The sequence below is a fragment of the Pseudophryne corroboree genome, chromosome 10 (genome assembly GCF_028390025.1).
Source record: "Pseudophryne corroboree isolate aPseCor3 chromosome 10, aPseCor3.hap2, whole genome shotgun sequence".
In the NCBI taxonomy this organism is placed as follows: domain Eukaryota; kingdom Metazoa; phylum Chordata; class Amphibia; order Anura; family Myobatrachidae; genus Pseudophryne; species Pseudophryne corroboree.
The window spans coordinates 83,474,257-83,501,903 of NC_086453.1; the positions used below are offsets into that span (position 1 = coordinate 83,474,257).

A 27,647-nucleotide genomic window follows, 5' to 3' on the forward strand; every position below is an offset into this window, starting at 1 on the left:
GTGACACTTGGGTTCAGACTGCACCGCCTGCACCCAAGTGTCACCAGCTGAGTGGAGGACACCAAAATTCCGCCTTCTCCACACTTACATCACCCGGCTCCTGTCATAGAGGAGCAGCTGACTGTGCAACCACTAGTCTCCGGGGGTAGCACAGCATCTTCAGGGATGCTGGTCTGCCCCCGGAATGATGTCACCGGGTTCCCCTGTGAGGCCACACCCCATTCGCCTTAGGCCATGCCCCCTTTCAGACGCAAGCACGCGTCCGGCCCGCGAGAGGGTACAGAGTGCGTACCAACAGTCACCAGATCCGGTGACGCCTCTGGTTTAAGTTACTAATAGCATATGTTAGGACATCAGGGAAGTGATGATGCTTAATACATCTCGCCGTTGTCAAAGTCGCTCAGATCCTTACGCATATCCACTTTTTCTGCACCAGCACACTGGCTTCAAGAAATGAGTGCTCACATGATGACTGATATATCCCACCCTATGACAGGTGCCATATAATCAATGTTATTCACTGCACCTGTCAGTGGTTTTAAATGTTATAGCTGATGAGTGTATATAAAGTTTGTTTTTTTATTAACATTCGTGCATACAATGCCAGCCCAATAAAAAAAAAAAAATATAGATAAAATGGCCAGGCCAAACAAGTTAAAGATTAAAGTCAGCAAGACATCTATCTAAACGTTTAGCCTGCACCCAATCAATATACACGCATTGTTAAGAGTTGCTGACCAGCCTAGAATATTACATGGTATATAATAAGCATTCTATAAACCTCTGCACTCATCAAGTTCTAAAAATACAGACTCTGCGTCCTGTGCTGCCCTCTAGTGTAAATCTCTAATAACTACAAAAACATGCTGCGGCTTTTCTTTAAATAGCTGTGTAATGCGCATGGTCATCGCAGCGATAGAGCAGGAAAGTTCTTCTCCCTGTCACTGCTGGTGGTAAGTGAGTTCTGCACCATGTTGTGCAAATATAGTGACTGCCATAATGTAGTAAAGTCTGGGAATGTAGACTACTCTATGTCCCTGCTTGTGATATAAATGTCATTAGAAATGAATCAATTTTAATCTGTGGCTCTGCAGGTGTTGTGGAATTACAAATCATTGCAGGGTGTGGTGGGTTTTGTAGTACCACAACAAGTGGAGAGTGCCAGGTGGCTGAACCCTAGTGTAGACTTACTTTGCATTGCTTGGAATGATTTGATCATTTTGGTAATTTATTCCCATTCGGAGTAATGACTTCCAACCTGAATCCATTTAATTGTAAAAATAAGTTTATTTTGCGTTTCCCACCTGCTTCATATTTGCAGTAGCCTGGTCTGGCTTATTCTTGCAACAAAACATTGCGTTATCAATCATATCTACACTGGTTGAAACCGGGCACCCAAGGAAGTGTCACTCTTCATAAGCAATATATGCTCTGCACAAAGATATATTTAATTTTATCAAATATACCATATATGGCGCGGGCTCTAGAATTGGTTCATAGGCTACATCAGGTTTGTTACTTCAAGCTGCTATGTGATAAATCTATTGTGTTTTCCATGGTTTAATATGATTACTTTGGTAATCAGTCTCATGACACATGAACGCTCCTCTGAGCTATTTTTACTGTGACATCCTCCCCCTCTTTCTCCTCCCTCGGCATCACATGACACGTTCAGCGCCGTGAACCCTTGGCAGCCATTATTGTTTTGCCTCCAGAAAGAATAAAAGGAGATAATTATCTGAAGAACAGCTAAGCAAACAATGACTATCCTATATACATATTTAAAATACCCATAACTTAACTATTTACAGGAATAAAAAAACAACTATGTGTGATTGTTGTTTTTATCTAATGACTGGAGAATTACAGCAGCCTCTGCTGCGATGTTCCCCGTAACACCTTTTCTATTTCGTCCTAGAGGATGTTGGGCCGCTCAAAGAACCATGGGGTATAGACGGGATCCGCAGGAGACATGGGCACTTTAAGACTTTCAAAGGGGCGTGACCTGGCTCCTCCCTCTATATCCCCCACTAGACTCAGTTTTAGAAATGTGCCCGGACGAGACACAGGGCACTAGGAGGAGCTCCTAGAGTTTCTCTGAAAGACTTAATGTTAGGTTTTTTATTTTGGGGAGATCTGCTGGCTACAGACTCCCTGCTTCGTGGGCAAGAGGGGAGAGCAGTCTAGACCCACTTCTGATGAGTTCCAGGACTCTGCTGCTGCTGACAGGATGTCTTCAGCTCCTGAGGGGAGACGAACGCCGGGCTCTCCTGGATGCTCCCTCCCACAGCTTGCCGTCCCCCCTCTTCAAGCCAGAAGTCAGAAGACAGGTGAGTATAAGAGGAAAAGACTTCTCTTCATCTAAAGACGGCATATAAGAGGTACCGCGCACCGGCTTTGCTCAGTGCGTGCCTAGCTCCCGGACAGTACACACCGTGGGTGCAGGGCGCTGGGGGGGGGGGGGGGTTGGCGCCCTGGGGAGCACGTATATACCTCAAATAAGGCTGGCATATGTCTACAGTGCCCAGGCACTGCCCGCAAACCCCCGCCAGGATAAAAAAATATAACAAAAAATGCGGGAAGAAGCGCGCCATGTTGGGGGCGGAGCTTCTTCCTCACTACTTACTCGGCGCCATTTCCTCCTCCTCACAGCAGCGCTGGTCCTTCCTCACAGGCAGCAAGGACCAGAGGGGCTAAAAACGAGGGGGGGGAGGCAGTTTTTATTAAATATAAAAATGTATTGTCGCTGAGGTGTGGGCTGGATTGTCCCTCTGTGTTCCCTGACAGACTTTTCTTTAGGTGCTGTCTTATATATGGCTGTATATGATGTGTATGTACATAATGTTTATAACTATATATGTTCAATGGGGAAATGTTGGTGCTTGTGTGTCAACATATCTGAAGCCGAAGTTCCTCTCAGGAGGAAACATATAGTAGGGACACAATAATGTTATGAGGGTAGCCGGGTCGGCACCGCTGATGGCTCAGGGGTTAACTACCTGCAAAATGTGACTCTCCCATAGTCAGATTTTAATTATGGGATCTATAAAAGATTAGTTTTCTTGCAGATCCAGGACCCCACGGGGTCTCAATAATGTAGTTGCCCAGTTGACTGACACAGGTACCGACACGGGCTCTGTTCATGTGTCGACTATGCTGATTCCAGATTAGATGCTAAAATGGCAGTGCGATTTCAGTACATTGTTGTAATAAAACTGTGTTATATGATAAGGGAAAGAAACCGGTGTTTACATTTCCTCACTCTTCTATACTGAACGCTGTTTTTGCAGTAGTCTGGGACAGCCCTGACAGAATAATCTCGACTCCTCGTAGGATTACAGTGAAGTCCCCATTTTTTCCCCTGCTGAGGGAAAACGTGGGGATTGCCTCCCAAAGGAGGACAAAAGTCTATCTCATTGTAAAATCAAGTGGCTCGGCCAGCCTCTGGTACAGCAGCCCTCAAAGACGCTACGTTACTATACATTATAACGGTACACAACTCAGTCTGATTATACTTTCTGTGTGGGTGGGTAGCGCCATTGAGACGCAGACAGAGAACTGGTTCTCTGATTTGGGATGCCCTGGATAGGGATAGCATCCTCTTGACGATCAGTTATCTGGGACGCTACAGCGTTCCAATTGAAAACTGCGAGGGACATTGCCCTTTTATTAAAAGGTGCCATATCAGTCGCTGTTAGGCGTGATTTGGGGGTTCACCAGTAGAATACTGTTGCTACCTCTAGGAATTATAGGGACTTTCTACCATATGAAGGTGGTGTTTTTTGTTGAGATACAAAGGCCGCGGGTAAGCCGTCCCCTGTTTGTTTACGGTAGGTTCCTACGCTACTACAGGTGACACACTATTATCATCTACAGTCCGATATATGCTAGAGAGGACGAAGTTTTTCCTTCCTTGCTTCTAGGGTAGGAGAAAAAAAAAAAAAAGAGAACCCGCCTCCTCGGGTTCCCTGGAGCAGAAGTCCTCCCCGGCTTCTGCCAAATCCACCGCATGACGCCGGGCCCCCCTTTCAGGGGCCCGCGCCGGTGGGGACACGTCTACAGCTTTTTCAGTTAGGTCTGGGTTCGCTCGGGTCTAGACCCTTGGGTATTGAGTATTGTGTCCCAAGGGTACAAACTGGAGTTTCAAGACGTGCCCCCTCGACGTTGTTCATATCAGCCTTACCTGCTTCGCTGCAGGATAGGGCGCTTATCTGCGGTGCAGTACAAAATCGGGTTGTGGTCCCGGTACCCCTAGTGCAACAGGGGCAGGGCTTTTATGCAAGCCTGTTTGTGGTGCCGAAGCCGGACGGCTCGGTAAGACCAATCCTCAACCTGAAATCTCTCAATTTCTTTCTGAGGAAATTCAAATTCAAGATGGAGTCTCTCAGAGCGGTGATCTCCAGTCTGGAGGAGGGGGAATTTATGGTTTCATTGGACATAAAGGACGCTTACCTTCATGTACCCATTTATCCTCCTCACCAGAGTTTCCTGAGGTTTGCAATCCAGGATACACATTACTAATTTCAGACGTTGCCGTTTGGTCTGTCTGCGGCTCCGAGGATTTTCACCAAAGTAATGGTAGAAATGATGGTTCTCCTGCGCAAGCAGGGTGTTACAATTATCCCGTACTTGGACGATCTCCTGATAAAGGCGAGGTCCAAAGACAAATTGTTACAGGACATTGCAATGTCCCTGTCCATTCTGCAACAGCACAGGTGGCTCCTAAACTTGCCGAAATCACAGTTAGTCCCGACAACACGCTTGGCGTTTTTGGGCATGATACTGGACACGGTCCAGCAGAGGGTGCCTCCCTATGGAGAAAGCGCTGGAAATTCAGAGTTTGGTAAAACTCTTGCTGTCACCGAAAACGGTATCCATCCATCAATGCATTCGATTACTGGGAAAGATGGTAGCGGCATACGAGGCCCTCTAGTTCGGGAGGTTCCATGTCAGGTGTTTCAGTGAGACCTGTTGGACAAGTGGTCCGGATCTCACCTGCATATGCACCGGAATATAATTCTATCTCCCAACACCAGGATCTCCCTCCTGTGGTGGCTCAACAGCTCTCACCTCCTTGCAGGACGTCGGTTCGGGATCCAGGACTGGATCTTAGTGACCATGGATGCAAGTCTCCGAGGTTGGGGGGCAGTCACTCTGGGGTGACCTTCCAGGGAAGATTGTCAAGTCAAGAAACTCATCTTCACATCAACGTTCTGGAACTGAGGGCCATTTACAACGGCCTTCTACAAGCGGAACATCTTCTTCGAAATCTGCCGGTTCTGATCCAATCGGACAATGTCACGGCAGTAGCTTACATAAACCGCCAAGGTGGCACAAGAAGCAGAGCGGCAATGGCGGAAGCCACAAAGATTCTTCGCTGGGCGGAGAGTCATACAAGCGCTCTGTCGGCAATATTCATTCTGGGAGTGGACAACTGGGAAGCAGACTTCCTCAGCAGACACGACCTGAATCCAGGAGAGTGGAGCCTCCATCAGGAGGTCTTCACGCTGCTAACAAATCGATGGGGGGTTCCTCATATAGACATGATGGCGTCTCGCCTCAACAAGAAACTTCCGAGGTATTGTTCCTGGTCCAGGGACCCTCAGGCGGACGCGGTGGATGCACTGACAACACCCTGGGTGTTCCCCTCAGTGTATGTGTTCCCTCCGGTTCCTCTCATCCCAAAGGTGCTGAGGCTTCTAAAAAGAACAAGCATACCGGCGATCCTTGTGGTCCCGGACTGGCCAAGGAGAACTTGGTACCCGGATCTTCTGACGTTACTGGTCGACGATCCCTGGCCTCTTCCTCTGCGCGAGGACCTGCTGCGGCAGGGGCCGTACGTCTATCAAGACTTACAGCGGCTACATTTGACGGCATGGCGGTTGAACGCCAGATTTTAGCCCAAAAGGGTATTCCCAGTGAAGTCATACCTACTCTTATCCTTGCCAGGAAGGGTGTGTCGTCGAAGCACTATCACCGTATTTGGAGGAAATATATTTCCTGGTGCGAGTCCAAGACAGCTCCTGTGGAGATATTTGACCTTGGACGTTTTTCTCCATTTTCTACAAAATGGTGTGGATGCGGGCCTTAAATTGGGCTCCATTAAAAGTGCAGATTTCTGCTTTGTCCATTTTCTTTCAGAAACTATTGGCCTCACTTCCTGAGGTGCAGACCTATGTGAAAGGGGTGTTGCATATCCAACCTCCTTTTGTGGCACCTTGGGACCTTAACGTGGTGTTATCGTTCCTTCAGTCACATTGGTTTGAACCTTTACGTAAAGTGGAGTTGAAATTCCTCACTTGGAAGGTTGTCATTTTATTGGCATTGGCATCCGCTAGGCGGGTGTCAGAGTTGGCGGCCTTGTCTCACAAGAGCCCTTATTTGATCTTCCATGAAGATCGTGCTGAGTTAAGAACTCGGCAACAATTTCTGCCAAAGCTGGTTTCCTCTTTTCATATTAACCAACCTATTGTGGTGCCAGTGGCTACTGGCGCTTTGGCTGAGGATAAGTCTCTGGATATGGTCAGAGCTTTGAAAATCTATGTAGCCAGAACGGCTCCATTGCGGAAAACGGAGGTTCTGTTTATTTTATACGCTCCCAATAAGATTGGATGTCCTGCTTCCAAGCAGACCATTGCCCGCTGGATTTGTCAAATAATTCAGCAGGCTCATTCCAAGGCAGGCTTGCCGTTACCGAAATCTGTGAATGCCCATTCCACTAGGAAGGTAGGCTCCTCCTGGGCGGCTCCCCGGGGTGTCTTGGCATTGCAACTTTGCCGAGCTGCTACTTGGTCGGGGTCAAACACGTTTGCTAAGTTTTACAAGTTTGATACCTTGGCCGACGAAGACCTTAGTTTTGGTCTATCGGTGCTGCAGAGTCATCCGTACTCTCCCGCCAGTTTTTTAGAGCTTTGGTATAATCCCCATGGTTCTTTGAGCAGCCCAACATCCTCTAGGACGAAATAGAAAATAGGATTTCTCTAACGTCCTAGTGGATGCTGGGACTCCGTCAGGACCATGGGGAATAGCGGGCTCCGCAGGAGACAGGGCACATCTAAAAAAGCTTTTAGGTCACATGGTGCGTACTGGCTCCTCCCCCTATGACCCTCCTCCAAGCCTCAGTTAGGTTTTTGTGCCCGTCCGAGAGGGTGCAATCTAGGTGGCTCTCCTAAAGAGCTGTTTAGAAAAGTTTTTTTTTAGGTTTCAATCTCAGTGATTCCTGCTGGCAACAGGATCACTGCATTGAGGGACTTAGGGGAGAGATTTCCAACTCACCTGCGTGCAGGATGGATTGGAGTCTTAGGCTACTGGACACTTAGCTCCAGAGGGAGTCGGAACACAGGTCAGCCTGGGGTTCGTCCCGGAGCCGCGCCGCCGATCCCCCTTACAGACGCTGAAGAGACGGCAGAACGGAGGTCCGGAAAGCAGGCGGCAGAAGACTCCTCAGTCTTCTTGAAGGTAGCGCACAGCACGGCAGCTGTGCGCCATTGTTGTCACACGGCTCACTGACTCAGTCACGGAGGGTGCAGGGCGCTGCTGGGGGCGCCCTGGGCAGCAATATAATTACCTTTAGTGGCAAAATAAATACATCACATATAGCCATTAAGGCTATATGTATGTATTTTAACCCAGGCCAGTTTCTTAAAAACCGGGGAAAAGCCCGCCGAAAAAGGGGCGGAGCTTATTCTCCTCAGCACTCAGCGCCATTTTCCTGCTCAGCTCCGCTGGTGAGGAAGGCTCCCAGGTCTCTCCCCTGCACTGCACTACAGAAACAGGGTAACAAAGAGAAGGGGGGCATAAATTGGCGATATTTATATATTAAGAGCGCATATATAGTAAACAACACCTTCTAGGGTTGTTTATATACATTTATAGCGCTTTTGGTGTGTGCTGGCAAACTCTCCCTCTGTCTCCCCAAAGGGCTAGGGGGTCCTGTCTTCGATTAGAGCATTCCCTGTGTGGCTGCTGTGTGTCGGTACGTGTGTGTCGACATGTATGAGGACGATGTTGGTGTGGAGGCAGAGCAATTGCCGATGATGGTAATGTCACCCCCTAGGGAGTCGACACCGGAATGGATGGCTTTAGTTATGGAATTACGTGATAATGTCAGCACATTACAAAAGTCAGTTGACGAAATAAGACGCCCGGCAAACCAGTTAGTACCGGTTCAGGCGTCTCAGACACCGTCAGGGGCTGTAAAACGTCTTTTACCTCAGTCAGTCGACACGGGTACCGACACAGATGAATCTAGTGTCGACGGTGAAGAAACAAACGTATTTTCCTATAGGGCCACACGTTATATGATCACGGCAATGAAGGAGGCTTTGCAGATCTCTGATACTGCTGGTACCTCAAAAAGGGGTATTATGTGGGGGGTGAAAAAACTACCTGTATTTTTTCCAGAATCAGAGGAATTGAATGACGTGTGTGATGAAGCGTGGGTTAACCCCGATAGAAAACTGCTAATTTCCAAGAAGTTATTGGCATTATACCCTTTCCCACCAGAGGTTAGGGCGCGCTGGGAAACACCCCCTAGGGTGGATAAGGCGCTCACACGTTTATCAAAGCAAGTGGCGTTGCCGTCTCCTGATACGGCCGCCCTCAAGGATCCAGCAGATAGGAGGCTGGAAACTACACTGAAGAGTATATACACACATACTGGTGTTATACTGCGACCGGCAATAGCCTCAGCCTGGATGTGCAGTGCTGGGGTAGTGTGGTTGGATTCTCTGACTGAAAATATTGATACCCTGGATAGGGACAGTATTTTATTGACTCTAGAGCAATTAAAGGATGCTTTCCTTTATATGCGAGATGCTCAGAGGGATGTTTGTACTCTAGCATCAAGAGTAAGCGCGATGTCCATATCTGCCAGAAGAAGTTTATGGACGCGACAGTGGTCAGGTGATGCGGATTCCAAGAGGCATATGGAAGTATTGCCATATAAAGGAGAGGAATTGTTTGGGGTCGGTCTTTCGGACCTGGTGGCCACGGCAACTGCCGGCAAATCCACTTTTTTACCTCAGACCCCCCTCCCAACAGAAAAAGACACCGTCTTTTCAGCCGCAGTCCTTTCGCTCCTATAAAAAGCGACCAAAAGGACAGTCTTATCTGCCGCGAGGCAGAGGAAAGGGTAAGAAAGGGCAGCAAGCAGCCCCTGCCCAGGAACAGAAGCCCGCCCCGGCTTCTAAAAAGCCATCAGCATGACGCTGGGGCTTTACAAGCGGACTCAGGAACGGTGGGGGGTCGACTCAAGATTTTCAGCAATCAATGGGTTCACTCACAAGTGGACCCGTGGGTCCTGTAGATAGTATCTCAGGGTTACATGCTGGAGTTCGAAAGGTCTCCCCCTCGCCGGTTCCTAAAGTCTGCTTTACCAACGTCTCCCTCAGAAAGGACGTCGGTTTTGGAAGCCATTCACAAGCTGTATTCTCAGCAGGTGATAGTCAAGGTACCCCTCCTACAACAGGGAAAGGGGTATTATTCCACACTATTTGTGGTACCGAAACCGGACGGTTCGGTAAGGCCTATTCTAAATCTGAAATCCTTGAACCTGTACATAAAGAAATTCAAGTTCAAGATGGAGTCACTCAGAGCAGTGATAGCGAATCTGGAAGAAGGACTTCATGGTGTCCTTGGACATAAAAGATGCTTATCTACATGTCCCGATTTACCCCTCACACCAAGGGTATCTCAGGTTCGTGATACAAGACTGTCATTATCAGTTTCAAACGCTGCCGTTTGGGTTGTCCACGGCCCCTCGGGTCTTTACCAAGGTAATGACCGAAATGATGGTTCTTCTACGAAGAAAAGGCGTATTAATTATCCCTTACTTGGACGATCTCCTGATAAGGGCAAAGTCCAGAGAACAGCTGGAAGTCGGTGTAGCGCTAACACAAGTAGTGCTTCAGCAACACGGGTGGATTCTAAATCTTCCAAAATCTCAATTGACCCCGACAACACATCTGCTGTTCCTGGGCATGATTCTGGACACGGTTCAGAAAAAGGTATTTCTCCCGGAAGAGAAAGCAAGGGAGTTATCCGAACTTGTCAAGAACCTCCTAAAACCAGGAACTGTGTCAGTACATCAATGCACAAGAGTCCTGGGAAAGATGGTGGCTTCGTACGAAGCGATTCCATTCGGCAGATTCCATGCACGAACATTTCAGTGGGATCTGCTGGACAAATGGTCCGGATCGCATCTGCACATGCATCAGCGGATAACACTGTCACCGAGAACAAGGTTGTCTCTCCTGTGGTGGTTGCAGACTGCCCATCTGTTAGTGGGCCGCAGATTCGGCATACAGGACTGGGTCCTGGTGACTACGGATGCCAGCCTACGAGGTTGGGGAGCAGTCACAAAGGGAAGAAACTTCCAGGGCGTGTGGTCAAACCTGGAGACGTCTCTTCACATAAATATACTGGAGCTAAGAGCGATCTACAATGCTCTAAGCCTGGCAAAATCGCTGCTTCAGGGTCAGCCGGTGTTGATCCAGTCCGACAACATCACGGCAGTCGCCCACGTAAACCGACAAGGCGGCACGAGAAGCAGGAGTGCAATGGCAGAAGCTGCAAGGATTCTGCGCTGGGCGGAGAATCATGTCGTAGCACTGTCAGCAGTGTTCATCCCGGGAGTGGACAACTGGGAAGCAGATTTCCTCAGCAGACACGACCTTCACCCGGGAGAGTGGGGACTTCATCCAGAAGTTTTCCACATGATTGTGAACCGTTGGGAAAAACCAAAGGTGGACATGATGGCGTCTCGCCTCAACAAAAAATTGGACAGGTATTGCGCCAGGTCAAGAGACCCTCAGGCAATAGCTGTGGACGCTCTGGTAACACCGTGGGTGTACCAGTCAGTGTATGTGTTCCCTCCTCTGCCTCTCATACCAAAGGTACTGAGAATTATACGGAAAAGAGGAGTAAGAACAATACTGGTAGCTCCGGACTGGCCAAGAAGAACTTGGTATCCGGAACTTCAAGAGATGCTCACGGAGGATCCGTGGCCTCTACCTCTAAGAAGGGATCTGCTTCAGCAGGGACCTTGTATGTTCCAAGACTTACCGCGGCTGCGTTTGACGGCATGGCGGTTGAACGCCGGATTCTAAAAGAGAAGGGCATTCCTGAGGAAGTTATTCCTACTTTAATTAAAGCCAGGAAAGAAGTGACCGCACAACATTATCACCGCATTTGGAGAAAATATGTTGCGTGGTGTAAGGCCAAGAAGGCTCCAACGGAAGAATTTCAATTGGGTCGATTCTTACATTTCCTGCAAGCAGGATTGTCTATGGGCCTCAAATTGGGGTCCATTAAAGTTCAAATTTCGGCCTTATCAATTTTCTTCCAGAAGGAATTGGCGTCAGTGCCTGAAGTACAAACTTTTGTCAAAGGTGTACTACATATACAACCCCCAATAGTGCCTCCAGTGGCACCGTGGGATTTGAACGTGGTTCTAAATTTTCTCAAATCTCATTGGTTTGAGCCTTTAAAATCGGTAGATTTAAAATACCTTACATGGAAGCCAGGAGAGTTTCGGAGTTGGCAGCTTTGTCATACAAAAGCCCATATCTGATATTCCATTCGGACAGGGCAGAATTGAGGACACGTCCTCAATTTCTCCCTAAGGTGGTTTCGGCATTTCACTTGAACCAGCCTATTGTGGTGCCTGCGGCTACTAGCGACTTGGAGGACTCCAAGTTACTGGACGTTGTCAGAGCATTAAAAATATATATTTCAAGGACAGCTGGAGTCAGAAAATCTGACTCGTTGTTTACATTGTATGCACCCAACAAGTTGGGTGCTCCTGCGTCTAAACAGACGGTTGCACGTTGGATATGTAGTACAATCCAACTTGCACATTCTGTGGCAGGCCTGCCACAGCCTAAATCTGTAAAGGCCCATTCCACAAGGAAAGTGGGCTCATCCTGGGCGGCTGCCCGAGGAGTCTCGGCATTACAACTTTGCCGAGCAGCTACGTGGTCAGGGGAGAACACGTTTGTAAAATTTTACAAATTTGATACTCTGGCTAAAGAGGACCTGGAGTTCTCTCATTCGGTGCTGCAGAGTCATCCGCACTCTCCCGCCCGTTTGGGAGCTTTGGTATAATCCCCATGGTCCTGACGGAGTCCCAGCATCCACTAGGACGTTAGAGAAAATAAGAATTTACTTACCGATAATTCTATTTCTCATAGTCCGTAGTGGATGCTGGGCGCCCATCCCAAGTGCGGATTGTCTGCAATGCTTGTACATAGTTATTGTTACAAAAATCGGGTTATTACTGTTGTTGTGAGCCATCTGTTCAGAGGCTACTTCGTTTGTGTTATCATACTGTTAACTGGGTTCAGATCACAAGTTGTACGGTGTGATTGGTGTGGCTGGTATGAGTCTTACCCGGGATTCAAGATCCTTCCTTATTGTGTACGCTCGTCCGGGCACAGTACCTAACTGAGGCTTGGAGGAGGGTCATAGGGGGAGGAGCCAGTACGCACCATGTGACCTAAAAGCTTTTTTAGATGTGCCCTGTCTCCTGCGGAGCCCGCTATTCCCCATGGTCCTGACGGAGTCCCAGCATCCACTACGGACTATGAGAAATAGAATTATCGGTAAGTAAATTCTTATTTTTGAATACCTACCGGTAAATCCTTTTCTATGAGTCCGTAGAGGATGTTGGGCGCCCGTCCCAGTGCGTACTGTATCTGCAGTGTAGTTCTGGTTAAACACAGTTGGTGTTATGTTTTTTTTTTTTTTCAGCTTCTTGCTGAATCTTGTTCATGTCCGTTGACATGTGTTCAGTTATCTGCCTTGTTGTACGGCATGCTTATGGCGTGAGCTGGTGTTGTGCTCACCCTTGTTGTTTAAATCCTTTCCTCGAAATGTCCGTCTCGCCGGGCACAGTTCCAAATTGAGTCTGGTGGGGGATATAGAGGGAGGAGCCAGGTCACGCACCTTTGAAAGTCTTAAAGTGCCCATGTCTCCTGCGGATCCCGTCTATACCCCATGGTTCTTTGAGCGGCCCAACATCCTCTACGGACTCATAGAAAAGGATTTACCGGTAGGTATTCAAAATCCTATTTTCTTGTTCAGCTTTATAAAAATGAGTTTTGGGTTGCGTTAAGTTAATTGATACAGTATATACAAAAATCTAGTGGACAGATAAGATAACAAAGTGATGCAGGGCCATTAATATAATCGGTCACTACTTTAGTTCCAGCTAACCGTGCATCCAAACAATTGATGACTTGATCAATATAAATTTAATAATGGAGATGGTGACGCTAATTTAATCTTTTATCTTAACTCTTTAACGACACCCAACTAAATTGTCGTTATTTAATTATGGTTTCTCAAATACCCAATTGACCAATGCACATACCTTTGCTATAGTAGTTACTAAATATATTGTGCGGAGCCTATAGAGGATATAGGGATGTGTATGTGCCTTCTCCAGAATGTAACCGGTGATCACCACTGCCTCAGCCAGCTAGCCCCATTCCATGTGTGCTCCCTCCAGAAAATATTACATCCGCTGATGTCCAGGGTAGTAGACAGGATCTTCTGTCTTTCTTACACATCCATTTGCTGGAAATACAAATCGGTGTCTCCTTTCTGTTTGCAGCCTTCCGTGAAGAGTACAGTATGATCATACCTGTGAGATGTTTCACTTGTGGGAAGGTAGTTGGGAACAAATGGGAAGCCTACCTGGGTCTTCTACAAGCGGAATATACAGAAGGGTAAGGTTCCAGGTGATTCACACTACATGCCAATTGTGGGGCAGAGACTGGCAATGTGTGGCAGGTCCTGCAGTTACGCTATGGCTGGACGGACTCTGGTTGGTTTAGCCTGGTGGATGGTCATAATATTATAGCTGAGTGGTTGGGAACTGCCCAACATGTCCATGCTATGTGAAAGGCTATCCTGGTTGCAGGGCCTCAGCAGGGCAATGATCTGCTCTGTGCCAGTGCTGTCCCTGGATCATGTGATGTCATGACATCGGGTGGGGGGGGGGCGGGGGGGGGGGGGGTGAAGGGGGCCTGCTAGTTCAAGAAGAGAAGTGCTTGAGCATGCGCTAGTTTCTACAGGCTGCCTGCCAGATGCAGGTGCCATGGGAGAGTGATGGTGCTGCCCCTTAGGCCCTGCTCTCTAGTCACTGTTCACATAAACATGTAAATTGCTCAAACATGATGTGCCTGTGGTCAATATTCTTAAAACATACCACATACATTATGCTGGGATCAGTATGAAATGTCAGCGGACGGGATCCTGGCTGTCATGATCCCGAAAGCGATATCCCGTCCAAAGTAATGGTGGCAGCGGGGCGAGCGCTAGAATGCCACTTGTGGGCATGGTGGCTCGCTGCGCTGGCCACAGGTTCTATTCTCCCTCTATGGGTGTCGTGGACACCCACAGAGGGAGAATAGACTGTGATGCCGGTATTCCGGCAGGGGCATTTCACCGCTAGTCGGGATGCAGGCGTCTCCTTTGTGAATGCCGTGATCCCGACCAGCTGTATTCCAACCGCTTGCCATTATGCTGTGTGATGTATTTTATGCAGCACAACACTAAGGAGCGCCACAGTTCTGTAGTAATATTATAGAGAGGGCAGATACCTGGAGGGTCCTCCTCAATATTCTGCCTCTATACAAGAAGCAATGATGGCTGTGATGCCAGGGATGGGCAGGATCCTCCCTACTATGAGTCTTACTTACCCCACTCACCTCTCCCAGTGGATACCTGGAGGGTCCTCCGCACTATTATGCCTCTATACAAGAAGCAATGATTATTATTATTACATTTTATTTATAAGGCGCCACAAGTGTTTCGCTGCGCCGTACAAAGGACAGTACAGGGAGACAAAACTTAGTATTACAGTAAATAAATAACAAATAGAGTACAGGTAACAAAGAGCACCACAATTCTCAAGACATAATACAGCTAAGATGTAAATAGTGTGGGAGTGTTCATTGTACTACTAGGGGCTGGTGGCCATCGATGGAGATGAGCCTTTACCAGCAGGGTGTCACAACTGAGGGCTGAGGCTGACGTAAGGAAGCCTCAGTTGTAGGGGGCTGAGCTGTATTTAAACTTGGAAGGTAATATGAGACTCTTAGACATGCAGATGGAGTTGCAGTACCAATGCCCGAAGGCGTGACCACAACAACAGGAGTAAAAGTCAATGGGTTTTTCTTAATCGCAGTGCAGGTTATACATCGGCAGTACTGTTCAAGTATGGAATGAATAAACAGAAACAATATACAGTTTCTAGGAGTGCTGCAGACTAGAGGATACCTCTGGGCGTGGTAATATCCGGTACAGTCTTAACAGACCAGGAGATGGTATGTCCTGAACCTACGCCTGCCTGCAGAGTAGTGGAAATGTAGGAACTGGCCAGCAGGTGTTTCCCTGGAAGCTGGTAGTAATGTTAAAATGCAAGTAGGCTGCCGGGTATGCCGGATGGAACTGATCCAGATGCTGAACTGTGAAATATGAAAGCACAAAATGAAGCTAGGGATCGATGTTTATGGAGATCGATGGTTTGTGGAGATTGATGATGTAGTACTGATGATACTTTGGTAATCAATGGCGGAGCACCGATGATGCTTTGGTAATCAATGGCGGAGCACCGATGATGCTTTGGTAATCGATGGCGGAGCACCGATGATGCTTGGAAACAGAGCACCGCTGGAAGTTGAAAGCTGGAAGCCGGTGTTTGTAATAGCCAGGAGTAGGATGCAATGGCAGAGCACTGCGGAGTCAGGCTGCACCGCAAGGTGGTAGGCTGGTGCGGGTCTCTAGTGGAGTTGGAAACAGGAGCTGGAAACCTGAAGCAAAACAACCACAAGGAGAAGAAACTGGAAACACAAGGTTTGACAACCAAAGCACTGACAACTTCCTGGTTCAGGCAAAGGATATTTATACATGCAGAGAGGCAGGCATTGGCTGAGCAATTATGCAGGTTCCAGCAGCAGAGCGGATTGGTGAAACTGAAACATGTGATTGAAACCAACATGGCTGCGCCCATGTTAGCACTTGGAGGGAAAATTAGTGTATGAGACCATGTGGAGATTCACTGTAATGGCGGCGGAGGCCGCAGAAGGCAGGAGACGCCATACTGGTCACTTGCATACTGGAATCCACAGGAATGACGGTGGAGGCTGCAGCAAGCAGGAGATGCCACACTTAGCAACACTGTAAACTGAAAACACAGGCGCGGCGGCGGAGACCGCGGAGGGCCGGAGACGCCATTCTGGAACTTTAATATGAGGCCGCTGTAACAGCGCTGCGGGATGACAAGAGGCAGATGTAGAATGTGAACATCAGCAACACAGCTGAGACCCGGCCTTGGAACGCTGAGCCAGCCTCAGGAGACATCGGAATGGTAAATAATGGCGTCCAGTAACCCGGATCGTGACACAGGAGAAAAAGCGGGTATAGATGGTCGCTGAGTAGGGGAGAGCTGCTAGTGTAATGTGGGTTTAGATAACAAGAGGAAAGAGGGCCCTGCTCTGAAGAGCTAACAATCTAGTGGGAAGGGTCAACAGACAGATGACATGAGGTGCAAGCAAGCGGGAGGTAGCCTGATGGCAGTATGTAAGCAATGATGGTTGTGATACCAGGGATGGACAGGATCCTCCCTACTATGAGTCTTACTTACCCCACTCACTTCTCCCTGTGGGTACCTGAAAGGTCCTCCGCACTATTATGCCTCTATACGAGAAGCAATGATAGCTGTGATGCCAGGGATGGGCAGGATCCTCCCTACTATGAGTCTTACCCCACTCACTTCTCCCAGTGGATACCTGAAAGCAGGGCCGGACTGGGACTAAAATTAGGCCCTGGCATTTTTGAAGCACACAGGCCCACCTCTGTGACTCCTCCCCTTACTATTCCTGACTCCTCCCACTTATTAGTCTATGCTCTTACAAATATAATTAATATTCTAACAACATACAAGCGTACATCATTTTCTATTAAAATACACACAACCTGTGGTTGAAGTGGAAATTTTTAAGTGGGGGTATGGAAATGTGAAGTTTGTAAATAAGTGCGCGCCGAAGGCGCGCGCGCTCCGGAAAAGGGGGCGTGACCACTCAAAAGGGGGCGTGTCCTTCAGTGTAGTTTATCACACCATACACCCCTTATACGCATTATGCACCACAATAGTAGGACCCCTTATACTATCTAGTACTGGTGCCTCTTTCACATTATACCACACAGTATGAGCCGAAATTCACATTATAGCACCCGGTATGAGCCGAAATTTACATTATAGCACCCGGTATGAGCCGAAATTTACATTATATGCCCCCAATAGTGCAGTGCCAGATCCACAATTGCCCCCACAGTGCCAGGTATACAAATGCCCCCACAGTGCCAGGTATACAAATGCCCCCACAGTGCCAGGTAAACAATTGCCCCCACAGTGCCAGGTATACAAATGCCCCCACAGTGCCAGGTATACAAATGCCCCCACAGTGCCAGGTATACAAATGCCCCCACAGTGCCAGGTATACAAATGCCCCCACAGTGCCAGGTAAACAAATGCCCCCACAGTGCCAGGTAAACAATTGCTCCCACAGTGCCAGGTATACAAATGCCCCACAGTGCCAGCCAATTGCCCCCACAGTGCCAGATATAAAATTGTCCCCACAGCAGCCAGTGCTGCAGCTACTTACCGCTGCTGCACTGCTACTGCTGCTGCTGCTCCTCCGGGCTGTGAGGGACGGGGGTGAATCAGGAGAGCAGAGCGCCCACTAGCGCGGCTGTGTCTGGTGCTGCGGCGGCTTCGTTCAAACCAGCCGCCGGTTCGTGAGCCAATCAGAGCTCGCGGACCGGCGGCTTCTGATTGGCTGCCAGTCCGCGAGCTCTGATTGGCTCACGAACCGGCGGCTGGTTTGAACGAAGCCGCCGCAGCACCAGACACAGCCGTGCTGGCGGGCGCTCTGCTCTCCTCTCCTGACAGCTGAGACATGCTGCCGCCGGACTGAGCGGCAGCGTGTCTCAGTGACCGCTGGACCGGCCCAAGTGGCCAGCGGCCCTTCTGGCATTTGCCAGAAGTGCCAGATGGCCAGTCCGGCCCTGCCTGAAAGGTCCTCCGCACTATTCTGCCTCTATACAAGAAGCGATGATGGCTGTGATGCCAGGGATGGGCAGGATCCTCCCTACTATGAGTCTTACCCCACTCACTTCTCCCAGTGGATACCTGAAAGGTCCTCCGCACTATTCTGCCTCTATACAAGAAGCGATGATGGCTGTGATGCCAGGGATGGGCAGGATCCTCCCTACTATGAGTCTTACCCCACTCACTTCTCCCAGTGGATACCTGAAAGGTCCTCCGCACTATTCTGCCTCTATACAAGAAGCGATGATGGCTGTGATGCCAGGGATGGGCAGGATCCTCCCTACTATGAGTCTTACCCCACTCACTTCTCCCAGTGGATACCTGGGGGGTCCTCCGCACTATTCTGCCTCTATACAAGAAGCGATGATGGCTGTGATGCCAGGGATGGGCAGGATCCTCCCTACTATGAGTCTTACCCCACTCACTTCTCCCAGTGGATACCTGGGGGGTCCTCCGCACTATTCTGCCTCTATACAAGAAGCAATGATGGCTGTGATGCCAGGGATGGGCAGGATCCTCCCTACTATGAGTCTTACCCCACTCACTTCTCCCAGTGGATACCTGGGGGGTCCTCCGCACTATTCTGCCTCTATACAAGAAGCAATGATGGCTGTGATGCCAGGGATGGACATTTAGGCACACACCTGAACAATGTTGTTCTTTCTGCCACTTCCAGGTGAAACAGTCTTTATTCCTGGTAAGTTCCTCATGTGAATGTTCGATGCCTACATACTAATCCACACAATGTATGTTGATCTGGTCTCCATGTTTTTGGGTGCTCACTTTGCGGTATTGCCTTTAGCCTACCATAAAAGCCTTTAGAATTGGCCCACTCTACCTATGCAGGGTCTAGCTCCTATATTCATTCCGTAAGGCCCACTTATACAGTAATGTAGGATTTTTCAAACTCCGTCCTACATGCACCTTAACAGTCCAGATTTTAAGGACTTTTCCATAGATGGTATAATCAAACTGACAGGTACTAATTATGTCACATGTGCTTAAAAAAAAAAGGATATCTTTAAAACCTAGACTGTTATGCTGGGTACCCACTAAGCGATCCGTCTTATAATCATTCTGACGCGGTTCGGAATGATATATATCGCGCAGATCGTATCACATGTACACCTGATCACGCATTCCCGACGATCGTTCATCGCATCGTCCCATCTACTGTGCTGCACAGCAGATGGTGCGATGCAATTAACTAAATGCAGCATGGAATGGGTACATTGCTCCACTGTCCACTGCATCGTACAGTGTGTACGGACTGTGCGATGTATCATGCAGTCGCTGGGTACACATCAGTTAGTATTATGGTGCCTTTCCGTCTTTGCCCAATTTGAAACTGTAGCTGTGTTCCAAAATTCCTGAAAGTTTCTATCATATCACTGCGCTCCCTTCTCTCATCTAAGCTGTCATCTTCTCTGCAAGGGATAAGGTTTGGTATGCAGGCCCTGCACCATTTTATTAGAACTTATGTAATGTTTTTCCATTTCCCTGTCTTTTTCAACATTGCAAAGGTTGAAATTGGCACATGCCCAAAAGGTTGTGCCCTGATAGGGGGTTTATCTATAACCTAGTGGGTGGACTTTTGAAGTGTGAGGCGACTTTCAGCTCCCTTGTCCTTCCCTAAAAACTTTCAGTGGCATGCATTTGAAAGGACATTCCCCAAATGGATATATCGCACAACTGCCCCAATCTAAGGGGACTGCCTGATTGGCAGGACTTGGTCCCAGTTTCAGTATAGTTGGGAGGTATGGTACTCAATCAAGGTGAGGACTTATCAATGATCTACAATGAGAAATGTAACCTTCTTTTCCTTTTACTAATATCTATACAACAAGGGGTAATTGTATCAAAGCTTGGAGAGAGATATAAAGTACCAACCAATCCCCTCCTAACTGTAATTTCTCTGACGTCCTAGTGGATGCTGGGGACTCCGTAAGGACCATGGGGAATAGCGGGCTCCGCAGGAGACTGGGCACTCTAAAGAAAGATTTAGTACTATCTGGTGTGCACTGGCTCCTCCCTCTATGCCCCTCCTCCAGACCTCAGTTAGAATCTGATCCCGGACAGAGCTGGGTGCTTTTAGTGAGCTCTCCTGAGCTTGCTAATATAGAAAGTATTTTAGTTAGGTTTTTTATTTTCAGAGAGCTTCTGCTGGCAACAGACTCTCTGCTACGAGGGACTGAGGGGAGAGAAGCAAACCTACTAACTGCGGCTAGGTTGCGCTTCTTAGGCTACTGGACACCATTAGCTCCAGAGGGATCGAACACAGGACCTGACCTTGTCGTCCGTTCCCGGAGCCGCGCCGCCGTCCCCCTCACAGAGCCAGAAGACAGAAGCCGGCAGAAGCGGAGAAGACATCGAAATCGGCGGCAGAAGACTCCTGTCTTCACATGAGGTAGCGCACAGCACTTCAGCTGTGCGCCATTGCGCCCACACTAACCCGCACACTCCGGTCACTGTAGGGTGCAGGGGGGGGCGCCCTGGGCAGCAATTAGATACTTCCTGGCGAATGCTGCATATAAACAGTGGTAAACTGTTATATGTATGAGCCCCCGCCATTTATTTTACTAAAAATCGCGGGACAGAAGCCCGCCGCTGAGGGGGCGGGGCCTTCTTCCTCAGCACTCACCAGCGCCATTTTCCTTCCACAGCTCCGCTGAGAGGAAGCTCCCCAGGCTCTCCCCTGCAGAATCACGGTAGAAGGGTAAAAAAGAGAGGGGGGGCACATAAATTTAGGTGCATAAATCATAATACAGCAGCTACTGGGTAAACACTAAATTACTGTGTAATCCCTGGGTTATATAGCGCTGGGGTGTGTGCTGCATACTTGCCTACCTGACCCTCTCCATGAGGGAGAAAATGCTCTGTTCCTGGACTTTCCTGGTAATGTATGATTGCCATGACCTGTGGTGAGCTAGTTAATTGATAAGAAAGGTTTTTCACCACAGGTGATGGCAATCATACATTACCAGGAAAGTCCAGGAACAGAGCATTTTCTCCCTCATGGAGAGGGTCAGGTAGGCAAGTATGGTGTGCTGGCAGACTCTCTCTCTGTCTCTCCAAAAGGCCTTGTGGGGGTCCTGTCCTCATTTAGAGCTTCCCCTGTGTGTGTGGTGTGTCGGTACACGTGTGTCGACATGTTTGACGAAGAGGGCTATGTGGAGGAAGAGCAAGTGCAGTTGACTGACGTGTCGCCGCCGACGGTGCCGACACCTGATTGGATGGATATGTGGAAGGTGTTAAATGATAATGTAAACTCCTTACATAAAAGGTTGGATAAAGCTGATGCCTCGGGCCAGTCAGGGTCTCAACCCATGCCTGATCCTACAGCGCAGAGGCCCTCAGGGTCTCAAAAGCGCCCACTATCCAAAATGGTTGACACAGATGTCGACACGGATTCTGACTCCAGTGTCGACGACGATGATGCAAAATTGCAACCAAAAATGACAAAAGCTATACATTACATGTTTATAGCGATGAAGGATATTTTACACATATCAGAGGTAAACCCTGTCCCTGACGAGGGTTTATATGTATGGGGAGAAAAAGCAAGAGGTGACTTTTCCTCCTTCACATGAGTTAAATGAGTTATGTGAAAGAGCGTGGGATTCCCCAGATAAGAAAGTCCTGATTTCCAAAAGGTTACTTATGGCGCTCCCTTTCCCGCCACAGGACAGGGTGCGCTGGGAATCCTTCCCTAGGGTAGATAAAGCTCTGACACGCTTATCTAAGACGGTGGCCCTGCCGTCGCAGGATACGGCCACCCTAAAGGATCCTGCAGATAGAAAGCAGGAAAGTATCCTGAAATCTGTTTATACACATTCAGGGACTCTACTGAGGCCGGCAATTGCGTCGGCGTGGATGTGTAGTGCTGTAGCAGCGTGGACAGATAATCTGTCTGAGGAAATTGATACCTTAGACAGGGATACCATTATGCTGACCCTGGGGCATATAAAAGACACTGTCCTATATATAAGGGATACACAGAGGGACATTTGCCTACTGGGCTCTAGAATTAATGCAATGTCAATTTCTGCCAGGAGGGTCCTGTGGACTCTGCAGTGGACAGGTGATGCCGACTCCAAAAAACACATGGAGGTGTTACCTTACAAGGGTGAGGAATTGTTTGGGGACGGTCTCTCGGATCTGGTTTCCACAGCTACTGCTGGGAAGTCAAACTTTTTGCCATATATTCCCTCACAACCGAAGAAAGCACTGTATTACCAAATGCAGTCCTTTCGCGCGCAAAGAAGCAAGAAGGTCAGAGGTGCTTCCTTTCTTGCTAGAGGCAGGGGCAGAGGAAAAAAGCTGCACCTTACAGCTAGTTCCCAGGAACAGAAGTCCTCCCCGGCTTCCACTAAATCCACCGCATGACGCTGGGGCTCCACGGGTGGAGCCAGGAGCGGTGGGGGCGCGTCTCAGACATTTCAGCCACCAGTGGGTTCGCTCACAGGTGGATCCCTGGGCTATACAGATTGTGTCTCAGGGATACAAGCTGGAATTCGAGGTGATGCCCCCTCAACGTTACCTAAAATCGGCCCTGCCAGCTTCCCCTATAGAAAGGGAAGCAGTGGTAGCGGCAATTCACAAGCTATTTCTCCAGCAGGTGGTGGTAAAGGTTCCCCTTCCTCAACAGGGGAAGGGATACTATTCCACAATGTTTGTGGTACCGAAACCGGACGGTTCGGTCCGACCTATATTGAATTTAAAGTCCCTGAACATTTATCTGAAAAGATTCAAGTTCAAAATGGAATCGCTCAGAGCGGTCATTGCAAGCCTGGAAGAGGGGGATTTTATGGTGTCTCTGGACATCAAGGATGCTTACTTGCATGTCCCCATTTATCTGCCTCATCAGGAGTACCTCAGATTTGTGGTGCAGGACTGTCATTACCAATTCCAGATGTTGCCGTTTGGTCTGTCCACGGCACCGAGAATATTTACCAAGGTAATGGCAGAAATGATGGTGATCCTGAGAAAGCAAGGAGTCACAGTTATCCCATACTTGGACGATCTCCTCATAAAGGCGAGATCGAGGGAGCAGTTGCAGATCAGCGTAGCGCACTCACAGGAAGTGTTGCAACAGCATGGCTGGATTCTGAATATCCCAAAGTCGCAGCTGATTCCTACGACGCGTCTGCCCTTTCTGGGCATGATTCTGGACACAGACCAGAAGAAGGTGTTTCTCCCGACGGAGAAGGCTCAAGAGCTTGTGACTCTAGTCAGAGACCTCTTAAAACCGAAACAGGTGTCGGTGCATCACTGCACGCGAGTCCTGGGAAAGATGGTGGCATCACACGAAGCCATTCCCTTCGGCAGGTTCCATGCGAGGATCTTTCAATGGGATCTCTTGGACAAATGGTCCGGATCGCATCTTCAGATGCATCGGCTGATCACCCTGTCCCCCAGGGCCAGGGTGTCTCTTCTGTGGTGGCTACAGAGTGCTCACCTTCTCGAGGGCCGCAGATTCGGCATACAGGACTGGGTCCTGGTGACCACGGATGCAAGCCTCCGAGGGTGGGGGGCAGTCACTCAGGGAAGAAACTTCCAAGGGTTGTGGTCAAGTCAGGAAACTTGTCTGCACATAAATATCCTGGAACTAAGGGCCATATTCAACGCCCTGAGTCAAGCGGAGCCCCTGCTTCGCAACCAACCGGTGCTGATTCAGTCAGACAACATCACCGCGGTGGCTCATGTAAACCACCAGGGCGGCACAAGAAGCAGAGTCGCGATGGCGGAAGCCACCAGGATTCTTCGGTGGGCGGAGAATCACGTACAAGCACTGTCAGCAGTGTTCATTCCGGGAGCGGACAACTGGGAAGCAGACTTCCTCAGCAGACACGACCTCCACCCGGGAGAGTGGGGACTTCATCAAGAAGTCTTCATTCAGATTACAAATCGATGGGAACTGCCACAGGTAGACATGATGGCGTCTCAACAAAAAGCTGCAACGGTATTGCGCCAGGTCAAGAGACCCTCAGGCGATAGCTGTGGACGCCCTGGTAACACCGTGGGTGTTCCAGTCGGTCTATGTGTTCCCTCCTCTTCCTCTCATACCCAAGGTACTGAGAATCGTAAGAAGAAGAGGCGTGAGAACAATACTCATTGTTCCGGATTGGCCAAGAAGACCTTGGTACCCGGAATTGCAAGAAATGCTCACAGAGGACCCATGGCCTCTGCCTCTCAGACAGGACCTGTTGCAACAGGGGCCCTGCCTGTTCCAAGACTTACCGCGGCTGCGTTTGACGGCATGGCGGTTGAACGCCGGATCCTAGCGGAAAAAGGCATTCCGGATGAAGTTATTCCTACGCTGATAAGGGCTAGGAAGGACGTGACAGCAAAGCATTATCACCGCATATGGCGAAAATATGTTGCTTGGTGTGAGGCCAGGAATGCCCCTACAGAGGAATTCCAACTGGGCAGATTTCTGCACTTTCTACAGTCTGGAGTGACTATGGGCTTAAAGTTGGGATCCATAAAGGTCCAGATTTCGGCCCTATCCATTTTCTTTCAAAAGGAACAGGCGTCTCTTCCTGAAGTTCAGACGTTTGTTAAGGGAGTGCTGCATATTCAGCCCCCTTTTGTGCCACCAGTGGCACCTTGGGATCTCAACGTGGTGTTGGGTTTCCTAAAATCCCACTGGTTTGAACCACTTAAGACCGTGGAGCTAAAGTATCTCACGTGGAAGGTGGTCATGCTATTGGCATTGGCTTCGGCTAGGCGTGTGTCAGAATTGGCGGCTTTGTCATGTAAAAGCCCCTATCTGGTTTTTCATATGGACAGGGCAGAATTGCGGACTCGTCCCCAATTTCTGCCAAAGGTGGTGTCATCTTTTCATTTGAACCAACCTATTGTAGTGCCTGCGGCTACTCGTGACTTGGAGGATTCCAGGTTACTAGATGTAGTCAGGGCTTTGAAGGTTTATGTAGCCCGAACGGCTGGAGTCCGGAAAACTGACTCGCTGTTTATCCTATATGCCCCCAACAAGTTGGGTGCTCCTGCTTCAAAGCAGACCGTTGCCCGCTGGATCTGTAACACGATTCAGCAGGCTCATTCTGCGGCTGGATTGCCGCATCCATCAGTGAAAGCCCATTCCACTAGGAAGGTGAGCTCTTCTTGGGCGGCTGCCCGAGGGGTCTCGGCATTACAGCTTTGCCGAGCTGCTACTTGGTCGGGTTCAAACACATTTGCAAAATTCTACAAGTTTGATACCCTGGCTGAGGAGGACCTTGAGTTTGCCCATTCGGTGCTGCAGAGTCATCCGCACTCTCCCGCCCGTTTGGGAGATTTGGTATAATCCCCATGCTCCTTATGGAGTCCCCAGCATCCACTAGGACGTCAGAGAAAATAAGATTTTACTTACCGGTAAATCTATTTCTCGTAGTCCGTAGTGGATGCTGGGAGCCCGTCCCAAGTGCGGACTTTCTGCAATACGTGTACATAGTTATTGCTTAATAATGGGTTCTGTTATGTTGGCATCCATTGTTGATGCCCTGTTGTTGTTCATACTGTTGACTGGATAAGTGTATCGCAAGTTATACGGTGTGATTGGTGTGGCTGGTATGAGTCTTACCCGAGATTCCAAAATCCTTTCCTTATAATGTCTGCTCTTCCGGGCACAGTTTGCTTAACTGAGGTCTGGAGGAGGGGCATAGAGGGAGGAGCCAGTGCACACCAGATAGTACTAAATCTTTCTTTAGAGTGCCCAGTCTCCTGCGGAGCCCGCTATTCCCCATGGTCCTTACGGAGTCCCCAGCATCCACTACGGATTACGAGAAATAGATTTACCGGTAAGTAAATTCTTATTTTTTCAGTCGCCGCCTTTAACATGGAATCTAGGAGCTGATTTGTTGGTACGTTATCTCTCCAAACATTGATCCATATGCCCCTACGTATTCTACTGGCATTTCCCAATGCTATTCAAAACGTCCTATTGCCGACCCTCATGTCCTCTGAACTTGTAACTCCAAGATCCCTGCTCTCTAGCTGATATCACATTAACACATCATTCAGTATTCTGCTTCTAGCTTTTAGTGTCCCACATGAATTACATTCCATTTTCATGTATTAAACGCAAGATTCCACACTTCTATAAATCACTACACCGCTGATTATCCCTCTATGCGGTACCAGCCGTGTTAAAAGAAGACACAATGGGGGTAATTCCATGTTGATCGCAGCAGGAATTTTGTTAGCAGTTGGGCAAAACCATGTGCACTGCAGGGGAGGCAGATTTAACATGTGCAGAGAGAGTTAGATTTGAGTGTGGTGTGTTCAATCTGCAATCTAATTTGCAGTGTAAAAATAAAGCAGCCAGTATTTACCCTGCACAGAAACAAAATAACCCACCCAAATCTAACTCTCTCTGCACATGTTATATCTGCATCCCCTGCAGTGCACATGGTTTTGCCCAACTGCTAACAAAATTCCTGCTGCGATCAACTCAGAATTACCCCCAGTGTACCATACCTTGTAGGCCACAAGGAAGTTCTTGAATGTATACATTTCACAAACCAGGACTGATCCTTGAACTGATCTGCTGGTTACTAGTCCTTGGGTCTGGGACTCCAGGTCGACACCAAAATGGTCGACACACCTTAGTTCAACAACAATTGGTCGACACACCTTAGGTCGACACCTGAACTAGGTCGACATGGACAAAAGGTTGACATAAGTATTTTATGGTTTTTTTTTGGTGTTGTTTACTTCGTAGAGTGACCGGGAACCCCAATTAGTGCACCGTGTCCCCTCGCATTGTTCGCCATGCTTTGGGCAAGGTGCATCACTCCGCTACCGCTGCGCTCGGCACAAGTTACAGTTCCCAATTGTAGTCCACGTGGATCGTAAAGTATGAAAAAGTTCCAAAAAAAAATAAAAAATGTGAAAAACTCATGTCGAACTTTTGTCCATGTCGACCTATTTCAGGTGTCGACCTGGAGTCCGGATACCCTAGTCCTTCATGTGAGATAAGGACATTGACTAAAACACTCACCTCCTCGGCTCTTTAGCCAAACCATTATCTATTCCACTGTCTTTGAAACAAATCCAAGGATGTTAAATGTATTAAATGGATATTTTGTGGCATTCCATATGAAATGTCTTTGTAAAATCTAAAGTAACTAAATCCAGTGATCATTAACTTTCATTTTTATTTATAGATTAAAAAAGAAATGTTTGTTATATGCAATGCCTTGTGTTCAGTGCCGCAGCCTCTCCAACTGACCCGAAGTTACTGTGTTTGTAGGGACGCCCTGGATGCTCTAGGACTGAAGCGTTACTGTTGCCGCCGGATGTTACTTTCTCACGTGGATCTTATAGAAAAACTGCTGAACTACGCGCCACTAGAGAAGTAAAAGATTTAGCCAAAGCGAGGGTTCCATCATCACACGCTACATATGATGCTAGTCACTGCGTGACCTGTGCTGAAACAGGGACCTCAGGGCTGGCGTACTACTGATCTGCAACTCAGCCATGCTGGGCCAATGTGTGCAATAATTGTAAAATAGATTTGTTTGCTGCA

At 48.6% G+C, this 27,647-nt stretch overlaps 1 protein-coding gene across 1 annotated transcript; it reads left to right on the plus strand.

Annotated features, from left to right (window-relative positions):
• Nucleotides 1-854: 854 nt before the first annotated feature.
• On the plus strand, nucleotides 855-27,647 carry LOC134966081 (DNA-directed RNA polymerases I, II, and III subunit RPABC5-like). The gene is made up of 3 exons (XM_063942554.1): nucleotides 855-953; nucleotides 13,616-13,730; nucleotides 27,372-27,647. The coding sequence occupies exons 2-3, from the start codon at nucleotides 13,636-13,638 to the stop codon at nucleotides 27,478-27,480; spliced, it is 204 nt and encodes a 67-aa protein (XP_063798624.1). The 5' UTR covers nucleotides 855-953; nucleotides 13,616-13,635; the 3' UTR covers nucleotides 27,481-27,647.